At 45.1% G+C, this 16,343-nt stretch overlaps 2 protein-coding genes across 8 annotated transcripts in view; one reads left to right on the top strand and one right to left on the bottom strand.

Moving 5' to 3' along the window:
• The window catches only part of CELF2 (CUGBP Elav-like family member 2), an 834,627-nt gene that overhangs the window by 172,862 nt on the left and 645,422 nt on the right, over positions 1 to 16,343 (bottom strand). The window lies entirely within an intron of this gene.
• The window catches only part of USP6NL (USP6 N-terminal like), a 142,610-nt gene that overhangs the window by 60,382 nt on the left and 65,885 nt on the right, over positions 1 to 16,343 (top strand). For 4 of the 7 annotated variants that reach the window (XM_081957800.1, XM_081957803.1, XM_081957801.1 and 1 more), the window contains 2 exons: positions 9,267 to 9,340; positions 11,678 to 11,760. In XM_081957800.1, the coding sequence (XP_081813926.1) occupies positions 9,267 to 9,340; positions 11,678 to 11,760 (157 nt within the window). Of the gene's footprint in view, positions 1 to 740; positions 1,272 to 6,484; positions 6,543 to 9,266; positions 9,341 to 11,677; positions 11,761 to 16,343 lie in introns of those variants that run through there. The other 3 variants (XR_014175742.1, XM_081957798.1, XM_081957799.1) reach the window with 2 other exon arrangements.

Here is a 16,343-nt window from a genome sequence, read left to right as displayed (position 1 = left end):
CGCAATTTTTATTTTTGAGGTGCAGGAGGCGGCAAGCGTGGCCACCTCATGGCTGCTGCTGCGTTGCAATATTTCCAGGGAGGGCTTATTTTCAGGGGAGGGCTTATTTTAGCGCATGCACTCAAAAGCCCGATTGGGCTTGTTATCCGGGGAGGGCTTATTTTCAGGGAAACAGGGTAACACGGTTGTTGAGTGAACCCGGCTTCCCGATTGACGGAGCTCCTCAGAAGGTCGCAAAATCTGGTCACCTGATCCCGGGACCCGGCGAATCATCGCAAATATGAATCAGTTGCCCAGTGTTTAGATTCTGATCACGTGACCATGGGGATGTTGCAACGGTCATAAGCATGAAAACGGTCATAAGTGTGAAAACGGTCATACGCCCCTTCTCTGTGCCGTCATTAAATGAATGGTTGCAATTCAAGGACTAGCTGCACCGAAGCTATCCTACCGCTAAAGAGGCTTTCTGATAGGCGTGTTGTGCTGCCTTTTAGCTTAATTCTTTTAAAAACCGTCCCTCCACGTTCATTAAGAGAGCGTCAAGTCCCGGAGTTGCCACCCACAAGAATTTTAATACTTTAATGAGGCATTTGCCAAATTGGAATGTTTGGGTATTTCCAAGAGAGCAAAAGCACACAACCACGCAATCTTCTGTAGCTTGTTTTTTGTGAAGCTCGCATGGAACAAGTTTTTTTTCTTTCACTTTTATTTTTCTTTTTTTAAAAGGGGGAACATTCTGTCTATGTGCATATTTTATAGTCACAGCTGAACTACTTTGTAACCAAGGACAAGATTATTTGATATTCTGTTCTGGGTGCTGTATTCATCGCCGTCCTTGACGTTGTGCGTCTCAAGCGGTTGTGAAACAAGTTTACTGGAGGCTTGTTCCTTCTGGAGTGGAATGCTGGAACGTGTAGGCTGGGAAGAGAAATAACTTGGCGTGTGTCGTTCACGGTTCACCAATGGCACCATTGTCTTAAAGCTCTGGAGACAGCAAAGCGTGGCTACATTGGGCCGAGTGTTCGAAGGAATTTGATATTCGGAGCCTCCAAGTTACTTGAAGGTCTCGGGGTTGTTTTTTTTTCCCCCTTCGAGCAAAAGAAGAAAGACGGGTGTCACCCCCTTTGGCTGGGATTTTTCTGCACTCGTGAACAGGATGGACTTTGTATGATTGATTGTTGCGCTGCGATCTGGAAATAGAGGCACTTGCTCAATGAGGACTAAAACCGTAAATAGGATTCCGGGCCGCTCAAGGAAAGAGAACTTCTACGGTAAAATACAATTCCAAAAATGAAATTGCATGCTTTAGTGACTTATTCTTTAGCATCGGCAAGGAAGCTTTTGATAAAATAGCCGCTTTTGCCTGTGGTGTATCTATTTCAACTGCTTTCCTTTAAAAGAGGGCTTGTTCAGATAACTTTGCTTAGTAGTGATTATCAGTGTATGAGATACGCCTTGTGTATGTAGTTTTCCCTCAAACTGTACTTTTAAAAGAGGAGTAGATTTGGCTCCATATCTCTTAAAAGTATTTTATGCATTGACCTTTCTGTGTAAAATGCTAGAGAAGAAAAAAAAACAGCCACCACGTCAATAATCTTCTACCGTAATACCTTTTTATTGAATTTGTAATCCATGTTTTCTTTCGGATGCTGCCAAATGGAAGAAATATGGAATCAGCTGCTAGATAGCTACATGGTTTATCATAAGCTGGACTTTTTTTTTATTAGAAGTGTGTGTGTGTGTGTGTGTGTGTGTGTGTGTGTGTGTGTGTATTCTATTGGTTTTGGTATCCAAATTCCTTGTTTCCAACCATGTGAAGTGCTCACTTGACTGCCATCAACCAAGCCTTCTTGTGGATGTGCTCACTACTTGTGAAATCTAATGCTAAACCCCAAGTATTGCAGAAACTCCAGTAATTTGTGGATAATAATTAGCTGCAGTAAGTCATTTGCTCCACCCTCTTGAGCTATGGGTTAGCATCCAGCTCAACCTGCCAGGTATTGTTTGGTATTGGTATTGTTTTGGGGTGTGGGGCTGGAGAAAATTACAGGGGATACCCAAAACCCGAGATCTGCCCATTTCTTACACTGAAAAGCACAGGTGGTATCTGTCCATGGGGTGTTCCTAATTTCCCACCCATCTTCTAACCAGACCCAGATCGGCCTAGTTTCGTCCAATCGCTGTGTTACCTTTCTTTGACACTATCCTGAGGAATTGTAGTCCCCTGGTAGGAAGGCTTTGAAAACGGCATTGCTAATAACCAAGATCTTAATGGGGTGCAGGAGGCCAGGCGCTTATGCAGCTAATTCGTTTAAGTGGTTAAATGAGGAAACAAGGAATTTCAGTGATGCTACATGCAATTAAAATGGATCCACGGTTTCCTGACAGGCTAGGTAATGTCTGCAGCTCCAGAGTTTGAGGAAGGCAGCAAATTCAGCCGGCTTTTTGCCAGGATTCAAGGAGAAACTGTTGTACGCCAGTAATGACTTCGCTGCTTTCTCAGCGTGTTCTTCCCACACTTAAAGGAAGCACATACATGGGTGGATTTAGTAGTTACACTGATCCACATGTCAGTAGCTTCACTTTTCTCGATGGAGTGAAAGCACTGTAATTTTATGCATGCAGTTTGTGTCCCTTAATACTCAGAGGTTAATGGCGAGCTATTAGAAGATGCCGAGGGTTAATTCAAATACATTAGTTTCTGCCTCTTGTATTGCCTCATTGTTGAGTTTTCTACTTTGGGCTCCGCTTCTGCGGCTGGTTCCATGTTTTTTCCCCCTCTGTCAGGTCTTATACAGGTCTTGCATCCATAAGAAACCCTCTTCCCATATGCCTAGGACAGGGGTCAGCAATCGTAAACACTCAAAGAGCCATTTGGACCTGTTTCCCACCCAAAAGAAAACCCCAGGAGCCACAAAATCTTTCCCGCGCCTGACTGTTTTCTGAGCGCCCACAAAACCAGCATACGTATTTGAATTAAAGGTTCTGTTTTCTTCTGCAACTTTTCTTTTCTTGAATTTATCTATGGTTGGCCTCCTGGGGGTTGGAAAGCTCAATAAATGGCATGCTGGCGGTTGTGACACATATTTTGAGCGACCGGGAGCCGCAGCAGAGGGATGAAAGAGCCCACATGCAGCTCCAGAGCCACAGATTGCTAACTCGTAGCCTAGGACCTGATGTCAATACCGTGGTATTGTTCGAATATGGCAGCTATAAGCCCTAGCCTGATTTTCATGCCTGCGCCTCATATAAGCCTTACCCCCAAAATAAGCCTGAGTTAAGCCCCACCCAATGTCTTGTTGTACAAGGTGGGGCGAGGCGCAGGTGTAAAAATCAAGCTAGGGCGAGGGTGGGAGGGGGTTGGAGCTGCCCTGTATCCACTTACCTTAGCACCACTGCAGCCAGGCTTCCCAAGGCCCAACACCTGTCGTGCCACTGCCCAGGTTCTTCTGCAGCCACTTGTGGCAGGACGCCGCGAGGTTTGTCATGCTGGAGCCACCGCTTGCGCGCGCAATGTCGCAACACAGCACGCAGCGTCCTGCTGCGAATGGCTGTACCGGCATGACGAGCCTCATGGCGTTGTGCTACCAGCGTGATGAGCCACGCGGCAGCTGCATTAGGAGTGCAGCAGAAGCCCACGTGGCTGCGGGCGCACTTCTTCTGCTTGCTCGCAGCCGTAACGGAGTAGGAGGCTGAGTAACATGCTGGTGCCGCGGCCACGAAGTGAGCTGGCCACAAGCAGCTGCAGAAGACGTTGGGAAGCAGTGCAACAGGTGTCGGGGTGTGGGAGGCATGGCTGCGGTGGTCCTAAGGTAAGGACTCAAGACATCCCCTGAAAATCAGACCTGGTGCTCATTTGGGGGCGGAAAAGAAACAAGACCAAGTCTTTTATTTTCGGGGAAACAAGGTAGAGTGCCTAACTAGCTATCGTTATTGCAAGATTTCTCTGCTCTCTCAAAGAACCTGTGTTATGTCATAGAGCCCTGTGGAAGATTCTTAGTGGTTGGGATAAAAGCTGTACGGGGCACTTCTCCCTACAACATCTCTTCAAAAGTAGCCAAGAACAGTCCTGGAAGACATTATGGGGAGAAGGGAATGGGGGCTACCCTTAATCTGTTCAATTTTGGCAAGATGGGTAAACGTCCTCATTTTCTTAATAAGGTTAATTCACTCATCCTTCCTTTTTACAACAATGGTAGGCTTAAAATAACAAAGCAGAAGTGGGAGGAGACATTTTACTACCCATTTTCTGATTAGATTGCCGGCTTCATGAGCTAAGAATGTTAGTACATGAGATTATGGTAAGAATGTTGTTGAACAAACACAACAGAGTGATTCACCATAAATCTTAAGCATGCCGTCATTGCTCAAGGATTCAGACAAGTGATTGTTATTGCCTCTAAATAGCTGCCATATTCAAACAAATTGGCTGAGGAATAGATACAGCTGCTTTTATCAGTGACCACATAATTTATAGTTTACTATCGTTCAGTGCAGACTGCAGCTAAGGGCTGAAAAAGCCAGAATTGGAATGTTTGGGTATTTCCAAGAGAGCTAAACACAATCTTGTATAGCTTGTTTTGGGGGACAGGTTTTTGGACACACTGAGGGTAGCCCAGCTTAGGATGTGCTGGATTTACCGTGCTTTTTTTATTTTTACGGGATCCAATCTGATTCGGTCACCAAAGGTTTATCCTTCCAAGCTTTCCGGCTGATGCTGGATGGAGCCCGTCGTCAGGGAAATTTCTTTCTCTCCAGAATTTGTGTTGGGTTATTCCATATGTTGTATTTATATGGTTCCTGGTTTTTTGGGGTTTGCTGTGGGAGATGTAATATAATAGTGAACCTTCATCTTTGTTCCCTTCACCAAAAAAGATTCAATCTATCACTCTTAACACTAATCAGCATTTATTAGATGAGTACCGGTATTTTCCCAAGAACAAGACCGGGTCTTATTTTCTTTTCGGCCCCAAAATAAGCACTAGGGCTTATTTGGGGGGGGTTGTCTTATTTCCCCCCATGTACAGGAGGCCGACTAGTTCTGCTTGCTCGTGGTGGGGGAGGAGGCCCCTACACCTGCCTCACTTCGTGGCCACGGCACCAGCATGTTACTCAGCCTCCTGCTCCGTTACGGCTGCGAGCAAGCAGAAGAAGTGGGCCCGCAGCCACGTGGGCTTCTGCTGCACTCCTAATGCAGCTTCCACAGGGCACGTGTCGGGACGTGGCTGGCTGGCTGTAGGGGCCTTGAGGTAAGCCGGTGCGGGGCATGTGGGGCAGCTCCAACATCCCCCGCCTCACCTAGAGGCCGTGGTGCCATGAACCCTCAGACAGAATGGGTGAGCAGCTAGGTAAGGTTTATTTTGAGAGTAAGGCTTATATTAGGCCAGTGCTTCTCAATTATTTTCTGTCATGCCCCCCCTAGGAAGAAGAAAACATTTCGCGCGCCCCGCGCAACTGTAAATAGTATCATTTGTCTATAAAATTGTTATAAGTACACCTCTGCATAACACTGTATCCTTATTAACGTATAAGAGAATAAAAAAAGAAAGAAATGTGGATCAATTTACAACAAAGAATAGCTTTATTAACTGTAGCAGAAAAGATTTAAAGGAGCACAGGATTTAAAGGAACACAATATTAAAAAAAACTTTAACCTGCAAAACAAAAATATATAAAATAATTTGAGCTGAGCCCCCCTTTACGGAGCCTCGCGCCCCCCCTGGGGGGCCCGCCCCACTATTTGAGAAGCACTGTATTAGGCACACATGTAAGCATGCTAGGTCTTATTTTTGGGATAGGCCTTATGTTGGATTTTACATCAGATTATTACATAGTGTAATACTTACATAGTAGCTACCAGTATTAGCACCCATCTCCTTCTTTCTCTCAGTAACATATATGATCAATGCGTTTTGCACATTGAAAAATGACCTGCACCTTTGGTTATGACATAGCATTTCTGGTTATCGTATGATATATTCTTAGAAAGTAGGGATAAGCCTAAACCAAATCTAATACAGTCTTATAACATTGGGATCCAGAATTACATTTGGCTACTTCATTGGGAGATTTTTGAAAGTGATCATTCCAACAGAGGTAGACCCTGGAAGGTGGGCTGGGCAGAGCCTTGAAACTCATAATATGCTTGACTTACACAGTGAAGTAACGGACAAAAGGACTGACAATTTTTTCTGTCAGGGGCTCATTAAAGCATCCTGCAGAGAGAAGCGGGATAGGAACGTGAAGATACTCATCCACTTCCTAAAAACCCGCTGCACCATATCCTAATTCCGGCCTGTAGCAATCTGCAAAAACCCCATTTGCCTAAAGACTCTTTATTCCTAGGTTGGCTAATTGAAAAGCTTCAGGGATTGAAGCTTGGCCCCGAGACCTTTTAATTTACCAACTCCACAGTTTACTTCTTTTGCTCAAGGAGGTGAGGGAATTGGAGATACGAGATTTCCTTTATCTTCTGATTAATATTCACCGAGTCTGAATGTCTCTCTTGTCTCCTTCGTTTCACTCCCCTGTTGACTCCGTTGGTGAGTCAGATCATTATTTCTGTCACTTGCTTTTATATGGCTCTACTGCTTTTTATTTTTATTTTTGGATGACCTAATGTCTTCTCACTCAGCAGCATCCTGTGATCATTGGGTGACCCAATGATCATTGAGCGATCGAGGGAGAAAACAAGAGCACCTTGAGCTGTCTGAAAATGTTCTGATCTTCACGGTTTTCTGAATCGGACCCAATTTGTTTTTCAACATCAGAGGGCAGTCGCTTCCCAGCATGGATAATAGCTGTGCTTTGTTAACTACCTCAAGCTTGGCCAATTTGCAACCAAGAGGAATGTAAAAAATAAGAGCACATGCTGCCGAAAAGCTACGAGACCCATCCATTCCTTGGCGGAAATAATAGGGCTAGTGAAAGCGAGAAGAGCCTTTGAAACCTTCTGCCTTGTGGGGAATTTCGCCTCCCTAGTTTGGCTGCTGAGGAATCGTTTTTGCCTTCGCACCAAACGCTTTTTGCACCTCAGTGGGAAACTGATCTGCATCGTTAAAACATTTAGCAGGTTTACTAGGTCTGGATCAGGGGCCATCAATCTTTCGGACCTCAGGGACCGCTAAATTCATAATTTTAAATCCGACAGACCGCTAATATGATCTGCCTAATGACCAATTGGGTGGGCATGGCTAGATGGTCATGTGACTAGGTAGCCTGGCCAGCTCAATGTCACTCACGTCAAGGGGCACCTCACTGGCCTCTACTTGGCCCTCCCTTCCCAGCCACTCCTCGCCTGCCCGCCCAGGCACCTTGGGGCCCCAACAGGAAGCAGTTGTTGGAGCTAAGCAGCCACCATGAGAAAGAGTTGGCAAAACAGCTGGCTCAGTTCAAATTGGATCTGACCGAGAAGGAGGCTCAGCAGAAGCTCATCACTGAGGACTACGAGCATGGGCTTTCCAAGCAGAGGGAAGACCTGCGGGAGTGCAAGGCCAGGTATTGGCGCATGGAGGCTCAGCGGGCTGAGACGGTCAGCCAGTTCCAGGTTTTGATACAGTCCCGCTGGAACGAGGCCCTCTGGTCTTCACCACCAGCAGCACCTCCCTCCAGCCTTCGCCCAAAGCCCCGCGCCAGGAGGCTGAAGCAGACCCCAAGTCGGAATTTCTCCCTCCCTCTGACGCACACAAAAAGACCCCGAAGGGGGAGACACTCTGCAGCAACACAAACGTTCATTGCATGTATCCGGCCCAGGGGCCGTAGTTTGAGGACCCCTGATTTAATATAAAAAATGCAAATAATTTTTCTGCGGACAACCAACATTTTCTTGTGGACCACCAGTTGGTGATCGCTGGTCTGGATTATTGCCTATTGATGATGTTATCCATTCAGTCAGGTGTCCTCGGGGATCCTATGGGCCAGGTCTCTCCACATCTTGCACTGTCTTGCACTACTACTCTGAGTTTCTTCTGTGCTCTGGCTGTTGTCCGCTTTGATGGTGTCCGGACACTGTGCTCTTTGGTGGTTTCTTCTTACCTCTAACACAGAGGTGGGTTCCTACTGGTTCAGCTCGGTTCGGCCGAGTAGGTAGTAACTCGCCCGGTCACGCCCCCGAACCAGTTTTATTGGCAGCTCTTGGTTTTTGGCCATTTTTAACCTACTGTGCATGTGCCATAGTGCGCATCAAGCGCGCCCGCACCCAAAGCCCATCCCTGAGTGAACCGGCAGTAAAAGAAGCCAGAACCCACCCCTGATCTAACAGATACAGTCCTCAACTTATGACCACAGTTGCGCCCGAAATTTATCTTGCTAAGTGAAACATTTGTTAAGTGCCCCATTCTACAACTTCTCTTGCCACATTTATTAAGTGAATCACTGCAGTTGTTAAATTAATAACCTGGTTGTTAAGTGAATATGGCTTCCCCCATTGACTTTGCTTGTCAGAAGTTGGTGATCATGTGACTCTGGGACACTGCGACCGTCATAAATATGAGTCAGTTTCCAAGCGTCTGAATTTAGATCGCAAGACTATAGGGATGCTGCAATGTTCATAAGTGTGAAAAATGGTCGTAGGTCATTTTTTTTCATTGCCGTTGTAACTTTGAACGGTCACTAAACGAACTGCTGTAAGTCAAGGGTGACTTGCGTTATAAGCACATTGTGTAAATATGGTTCATAATAACATGCGGACTATTTCTCTTTAAGTTGATTGCTGAAAAAAAATCTTACAGATGGTTTTTTTTGTCCTTAGCGATTCTAATATTGAAATTAGGATTAAGAAACTTGGTTATAAATCCTGCATTTTTAACAGTAGGTCGAAATCCAGCTACTGTCCTATATAAATGAAGGCTTTAGAATTGATATTGCTATCGATGATATATTATCTTTATATTTCACTGGAAGTATTACTCAAACTTTTCTGCTTTACTGCTTAAATTCTTTACATAAGACACATTTTAACACAGATTTATAATTTTCTGAAGGGCTAACTTGATCCAGCTTTACTAATTTTGAAAGAACAAACAAACCCACTTTGTGTTATAGTTTGCTAAAACTACCCAAATAGGTATGCAAAAATATTGCAAAAGGCAGCAAATGAAAAACTGTCACTTTAAACAGCCAATAAGAAACTCTTTTTGAAACCATCAGTACTAGGTTTGCAAGGAAGAAACATTTCTTTTATACATTTCCTTAAATGCTGATCATCAAAAAAACAGATAGATAGAAGCTGCACAGCTGTATCCATTTTCTTTCTTTCTCTCCCCCAGGTACTGATGTTGAACAGGATGCTGCTGTCAAACTTGCTCAAGAACGTGCTGAGATAGTTGCCAAGTACGACCGAGTAAGTTTGTATAATTCTTAAATAATCATATCATGGGCTATTCAATACAATACAATAGCAGAGTTGGAAGGGACCTTGGAGGTCTTCTAGTCCAACCCCCTGATTAGGCAAGAAACCATTTCAGATAAATGGCTATCCAACATCCAACAGTGTTGGGGCATTCACAGCTTCCAGAGGCAAGCTGTTCCACTGATTAATTGTTCCAACTGTCAGGAAGTTTCTCCTCAGTTCTAAGTTGCTTCTCTCCTTGATTAGTTTCCACCCTTTGCTTCTTGTTCTACCCTCAGGTGCCTTGGAAAAGGTGCCTTGGAGAATTCTGCTCTCTTGGACTGAGTAACGAGTAGCTCCGATGATCAGATGATGAACAAACAAACAAACAAACATCCACACCTGCTCCATTATCTCACTCTTACCCAATTGTTGTGGTGCCCTCTTGTTTTCTTAAGTAGCTGTTGTAGCAACATGTTGTAAAGGGAAGAGCAGGTTAGCGTGAAAAGATTCGCTCCAATTCCAGGTAGGAAATAGAGCCTGCCTGGAATTATTTATTTTGTAATAATTTCTATATTGCAAAAGACAGGAGGGGAAAAAAGAAAAACGTTTCTTATTTATTTATTAAATTGATATGCGGTAGTTAAGTTAATAATGTTGCTAAGTGAATCTGGTTTCCCCGTTGATTTTGCACATCAGGAGGTCATTGTTGTGACCTGCCAGCGGCCAGCAGATTCGGACAGTGAGGAGGTTAGGGAGGAACATGGGTCAGTCCGGGAGTCTGGGGAAGGCTCAGATGAGGGCTCTGTGTCGGAGGCAGAGAGGGGGACAGGGGCATCTGACAGTTATCAACTGCCTTTAGAGTCAGACATCAATGGGGCAGACAAACAACTGGAGCCTGTTCCCAGTGTGCGCATGCACAGAGTTGCCAGACGAAGGCAACAGCTAAAGAACAGGGGTCGACTTGGGAGTAAGGCCACAGGTGGATGATTAATGGCCCCTCCCAGAGGAAATAAAAGAGGAGCGAAAGGGGAGTGGAGTTTCATTGGTTTGTGACTCTCCGAGACTCCTTGCCAAGTTTTGCAGATATCGGCCTGCCAGCTCTCCAAGGCAGATAAGGTCTGTGACTGTAAATCCTCCCTTGAAAGACTTTGCTGGATGTGAATGAGCAGAATTCACCACAAATTAATAAAAGGGGTTTTTGTTGGGACAAGGAGTTTGCTTCAGACTCTTGGGAAGCCTCGATCAGACCAGTCACAAAGGGTGATCGTGTGACCCCCGGGACACTGCAACCATCCTAAATATATGCCAGTTGCCAAGCGTCTGAATTCTAATCACGTGACCATGAACTGTAGTTATTCAAGAAGCAATGGACCTACGGAGGGCGAAAAATGGACCTACGGACAAACCGGAAGTCATTTCCGGTTTGCTCATAGGGCCGGTTTTTGCCCTCCGGAGCCTCCAGGGAAGCCTCCTGAAGGACCCCCGAAGGCTCTGGAGGGCGGAGGGCGAAAAACAGACCTACAGGGAACCCGGAAGTTCGGGAATTTTGAGTCCCGGTTGGTCTGTAGGACTGATTTTTGATCTCCGGAGCCTTCAGGGACCTTCAGGAGGCTTCCCTGAAGGCTCTGGAGGTAAAAAAAATCAGCCCTACAAGCAAACCGGAAGTGACTTGTGGTTTGGCCGTAAGACCATTTTTTGCCCTCCGGAACCTTCAGGAAGGCTCCAAAGGGCGAAAAATGGTCCTACAAGCAAACTGGAAATCCATTCCCGAATTTCCGGTTTGCCCATAGGGCCGTTTTTATGCGCTCCGGAGGCTTCAAGGAAGCCTCTGGAGGGTGAAAAACGGCCTCAAAAGAAGGCGGGTCAGCTGGCCAGCGCAGCGCCTCCGTTGCCCTAACAAATGACTCCGCGTGCCACCTATGGCACACGTACCATAGGTTCGCCATCACAGCCTTCGATCGTCTTACTTGCTCTTCTCTGAACTTTTTTTCAAAAGTCTCAACATCTTTTTTGTAGTATGGTGACCAAAATTGGTTGCAGAATTCCAGGTGTGGTCTTACTAGGGTTTTAGAAAGCGATACTAGTACTTCTTGGTTCTATGCCTCTGTTTATACAAGCCAGGACTGTACTAGTTTTGAATATGAATTTGAATTTGAATATGTATAGATGTAGGTAGCTGTGGGAAAGATACTCCGACCCATCGTTCTCCCCGACAAGCTGTTGTGGATAAAAATAAGGAATTCCTTTTGAGGTTCATCGCGTGCCAGCAACTATTGTTGTGTGCAACTGTAAGTAGCAAAATTTAATAAAAATGAATTCATTATCTATCTTCTCTGCTTTCTACAGGGACGTGAAGGAGCCCAGATCGAGCCTTGGGAAGATGCTGACTACATGCTTTACAAAGTTACCGACAGATTTGGTTTCTTGCAGTAAGTTTCGTGGCTTGGCAAAGGAATGGCATTCGCTGTTGGCTTCGTTTTATTCTCCGTTGTGATTTTGGCATGCCTGTTTAGTCAGAGTATCGATCGCGCACCTTACAGAAAAATTGCTCTGTGAATAGGGTTCCATTTGGCAAATAAAATTCAAATGGTCTCGCGCCGCGCTTTTCATTTATTTATGCACAGCATTTTTCTTAGTCGGTGATTTCAAATTGATCCAGGCTTGGTAATGGAAAAGTATCGGCCTTTGCCTTTGGCTGGGTGCAAAATGACTGCAGAGATGCTTTGTTGAAAATAAAAAAAAATGGTGACATGTTAGACTAATTTAAAGATAATAGCTGCGGTATTTTTTCCCCCCCTTGATTAGAAAAAAATAGTTAAGTTCTATATGAAATTATCAGAGTCGTCTGAATAAATAGTTCTTGACTTATGACCACCCACTTAGTGATAGTTCGAAGTAACAATTGACCCAAAAAAGTGCATTTATGACCTAGTGCCGTGATAGTGACACAGGGGGCACGTAGACCTCTCTTTGCAGGGATGTGACCCGTTGCCCCAGTTCAGCTCCACCATGCATGTGCATGAATCTCCCGCTGGCTAGTTAGTTTTCGAGTCTCTGCTTGGCATGCGTGGGGAATGAGGGGGTGTGGCGCGGCCTACCCCATGGCCCGTTTTTGCTCCCAGGAAGCTGTAGGAAGGCCTACTAGGCCCAAAATGGGGCGCGTGTGTGTGTGCATGCACTGGAGGAGGGGAGAGTGCTCGGTCATGTGCATGGGAAGGGAGGGGCGCAGGGCACGTGGGGGAGGGTCACGTGCACATTGCATTATGGGTTTCGACACACGGCGACAAAAAGGTTAGCCGTCACTGACCTAGTGGTTGTCCCCCCCCCCCCATTCATGGGAGCATCATTCAGGCGCTTAGCAACCTGGCCACAGTTACTTCTTACGATCACATGACTCTTGTTTTCCTAAGGCAAACCCGCTGCCGTCACGTGACGTATCGCAATGTTTTTTCCCTTCGCGGAGCTGGGGTGGGCGTGACTTGCACGTGACCCATCTAGTATGACATCCCTGTCCTAAGGTGTCATCCTGTGTGTGTGTGTGTGTGTGTGTGTAGGTGAGTAGGTGATGTCTTGTTTTCATACAAAAGCATTAACAATACTTAGTTGCCAAGGCAACATGTGCCAGTTCAAATTAGGTCCAGACTGATCTAGGTCCAGATTTCTAGTTGTGATTTCTTATGCAAGTTTGCCATTAATTCTGATTTGTTAACCTGCCTTACGTTTGTTAATGAGTGAGGCAAATAGCTATTTTTTAATGCAGGGTGTCCAACTGGCAGGCCACGCCCACCCCAGCTCCGCAAAGGGAAAATGTCACAGTACGTCACGTGACAGCAACGTGACATCACAAGTTTGTCCCGTGCCTCAGTGGAATGGATTTAGCAACTGAACATGGAGGCATATGACAAATAGCACTTTTGAGGTACTTTGACGTTTTAAGAATCATCTCTTGGTTTATTATCGTTCATCTCATAGTTGAAATATGTGAATTAAGAGCTGAAAAAAATACTTTTATTGGTTTTCGGTAATTGTTGGTGGAATTCCATTCTTAGGATGGTTATATAATTCTCACCTGTGTGCGAACTTTAGAGTTTTGCCATCTCGTATTCGGTCTGTAGCTATTGTAACTACACGATTTCTGGGTTTTCAATTATTAAAATTCAATTTCAGAGTACACCGCTTGGATATGCTAGCTGGTACTGTGCAAGGGCAAAAGGGTTATTTCTTCTTGTTCCCTTATTTTAGAATAAAATTGTGAGATGCGGTGTTAAATCTAAGACTCTGATGTGGGTCAGATGCCCCTGCACAATCAATGGGGAACGTTAACCCCTGTAACTCACAAACAGTACAATTGAATAGCAGCAAACCGCCTCCCTCCCTTCTGCTTTGTATTTAATATATTCTGTTTGCCTAATTTTGACCCACCTTCCCATGGAGGAATTAATTTATATTAAAAGTAGCTTTCATTTTCATGAATAATTTATGGAACTGTTCCAAGTTAATCTAATGGTATTGACCGGTATTTAGGGCAGATGAGAGAAATTACCAGTTCACACAATTTTCTCCTTTTTATATACGATGCTCATTATTGCAAGATCATTCAGGCATGGTGTAAGGTTCCTATAAGGCCCACGGGCTGGGCTGGCCTGCAGGGTGCTTAGATCTGGACTGCGAGCCATCCTGGAAACAGTGAAGGACCAGCCCGCGGTGCCTCTGCCAGCAAAAATGGGGCTCCCAATCTCCGTTTTTGGCTGAGACAGCCTCTTGCAACCCTCTGCCAGCGAAAGTGGAGATTGGGAGCCCCATTTTCACTGGCAGAGCACTCAGCCACCCTAGGTGCCCCTGACACAAGTGATATCAAGCTGGCCACGCCCAACCCAGCCTCTTGAGGTCAAACACAACCCTGATGTGGCCCTCAATGAAATCGAATTTGACACGCCTATTATAAGGGGTTGGACTAGAAGACCTTCAAGGTCCCTTCCAACCCAATGATTGTTCTGACCTAGGCATCCTGATAAAGCGTAACTCACACTCTTAGTCCCCAAAACCCTCTTTTATTTAAACGGCTGTGAATTATGTTCTTTTGGGGTAATGCTGATAAGCCCCCACCTTTATCTCCTTTAAAATGCTGCCAGAGACCTAATTGCCATCTAGTTTTGCAAGGTCAAATGGAGCACAGAATGAAACGGAGCTTCTCAAGAGTTTGAACCGACCAGAATGAACAAAGTCAAGGACTACCTGTTTTATGTCTTCGAGGCTTCTTTGAGCCTGTTCTGACCTAGGCTTCCTGAGACAGTAAAAATCACATGCTTAGCCCCCCCAAACCCTCTTTTTTTTTAAACAGCTGTGAATTATGTTCATTCAAAGCCCACAATGAGTCACAAACAGTTTGTGAAGAGTCTGACAGAAGTCTGCCACAGTCTTTCAGGGTAAGGCTGATAAGCGCCCACCTTTATCTCCCTTGAAACGCTGCCAAAGACCTAATTGCCAATTAGTTTTGCAAGGCCAAACAAAGTCAAACGGAGCTTCTCAGAGTTTGAACCGACCAGAATGAACAAAGTTGCTTCCTGCAAAGGCTCACATCCATTTACTCCTCTTTTATGTCTTATGGGAGGGGCCAATTGTGTCCAAGCCTTGCTCCCGAATCGCCCTTTTTGTCTTAATTGTTGTCGCCTTCTGGAAGCTCTGCACATGTGCACAGTGGGAACAGGCTCACACTGTTCTTCTGCCTCGCTGATGTCAGACTCCGGAGGCAGCACATAACTTACCAGATGACCCTGGCCCCCCTCTCTGCCTCTGATGCAGAGCCCTCGTCTGAGCCTTCCCCAGACTCCAGGACTGGCCCATGTTCCTCCCCAACCTCCTCACTGTCCGACTCTGCTGCCAGCTCCGCAGGCCGGCGGTCAATGACAACATTGATTCTATGTTGTATGACATTATATCCCTCTAAAAATCAAAATGCTGTAGTAGCCTTCTACTACAGTTCATAGAACCGCTTGGAAGAGAACAATGTACAAGCTCACTTGAGTCCATGTTGAAGCACTTGATGTGCCTGACTTTCTTACCGAGGATTTGTTTTCAAGGAGTCGATTTCCTCCGTTTTAATCATTTTTCCCCCCCTTGGGAAGGAAAGAGATTCTCTTTCCCTGCTCCCTTGGTTTATAAGTGTATGCTCTTCAAAATATGAACTTGTCCTTAGAGGATAAGGTTATCAAGAAACTTAATCGATCCCCTGGAATCAATGAGAAACAATTCAGCAGAAGAGAATACGTTAACAACGCAGCCGTCCTTATCTGGGGGGAAAAAAAACGTAGCTCACCATTTTGGAGAATAAAAGGAAATGCATAAGAATTTTAACCCGTCGCTATTGGAAATGTGGGACTTTCTCCATGATTTTAGCCAAATTATATTTAATTAATAATGTCTTTCACTTGGATTTAACGGGGTTTTGTTGCTTTTCTTTATTTTATTTGTGTGTGCCTTTGAGTCAGTCTTTGAATACTGGTGACTGCCTGGACTAGACCCTGCAGATTTTTGGGTGAGATGTTTTTGCAGTGGTTTCTTCAGTTAGGTCAGCAATGGCAACTTTATGACCTTTGTGGACTTCAACTCCCAGAATTCCTGAGCCAGCTTGGTCTATGGCAAGGGTGTCAAACTCGTGGCCGGCATAGTACGCTGTCCATGGCAACTGCTGGTTTATTGACGGGGAAAAAAGTCGTGATATATCACATGACGATAATGTGTTGTTGCGAGTTTGATACCCCTGGTCTATGGTATCATTCAAACCTCTGGCATTTGTGGCAACATTGCTGACCATCCTATTGACATGTACTAAAACTGTATTATGTGTTTCAGGCAGTAGAAATCTATTTTCCATCTTGCCAACGTGGTAGTGGTGGTGTGTATTTAAAAAAACCTATATTCTTTAAACATAATATGTTGCCATAGCTGATGGAGAAACCAAAAGAATGCCCTCCTATTCCAAATTACATTAAATGCTCAAATGAAGTAATTG

The sequence above is a fragment of the Natrix helvetica genome, assembly GCF_964273705.1.
Source record: "Natrix helvetica genome assembly, chromosome: 6".
Lineage (NCBI taxonomy): Eukaryota > Metazoa > Chordata > Lepidosauria > Squamata > Natricidae > Natrix > Natrix helvetica.
The sequence above is the reverse complement of the archived record's forward strand: the minus strand, read 5'-3'. Positions and strand labels throughout refer to the sequence as shown.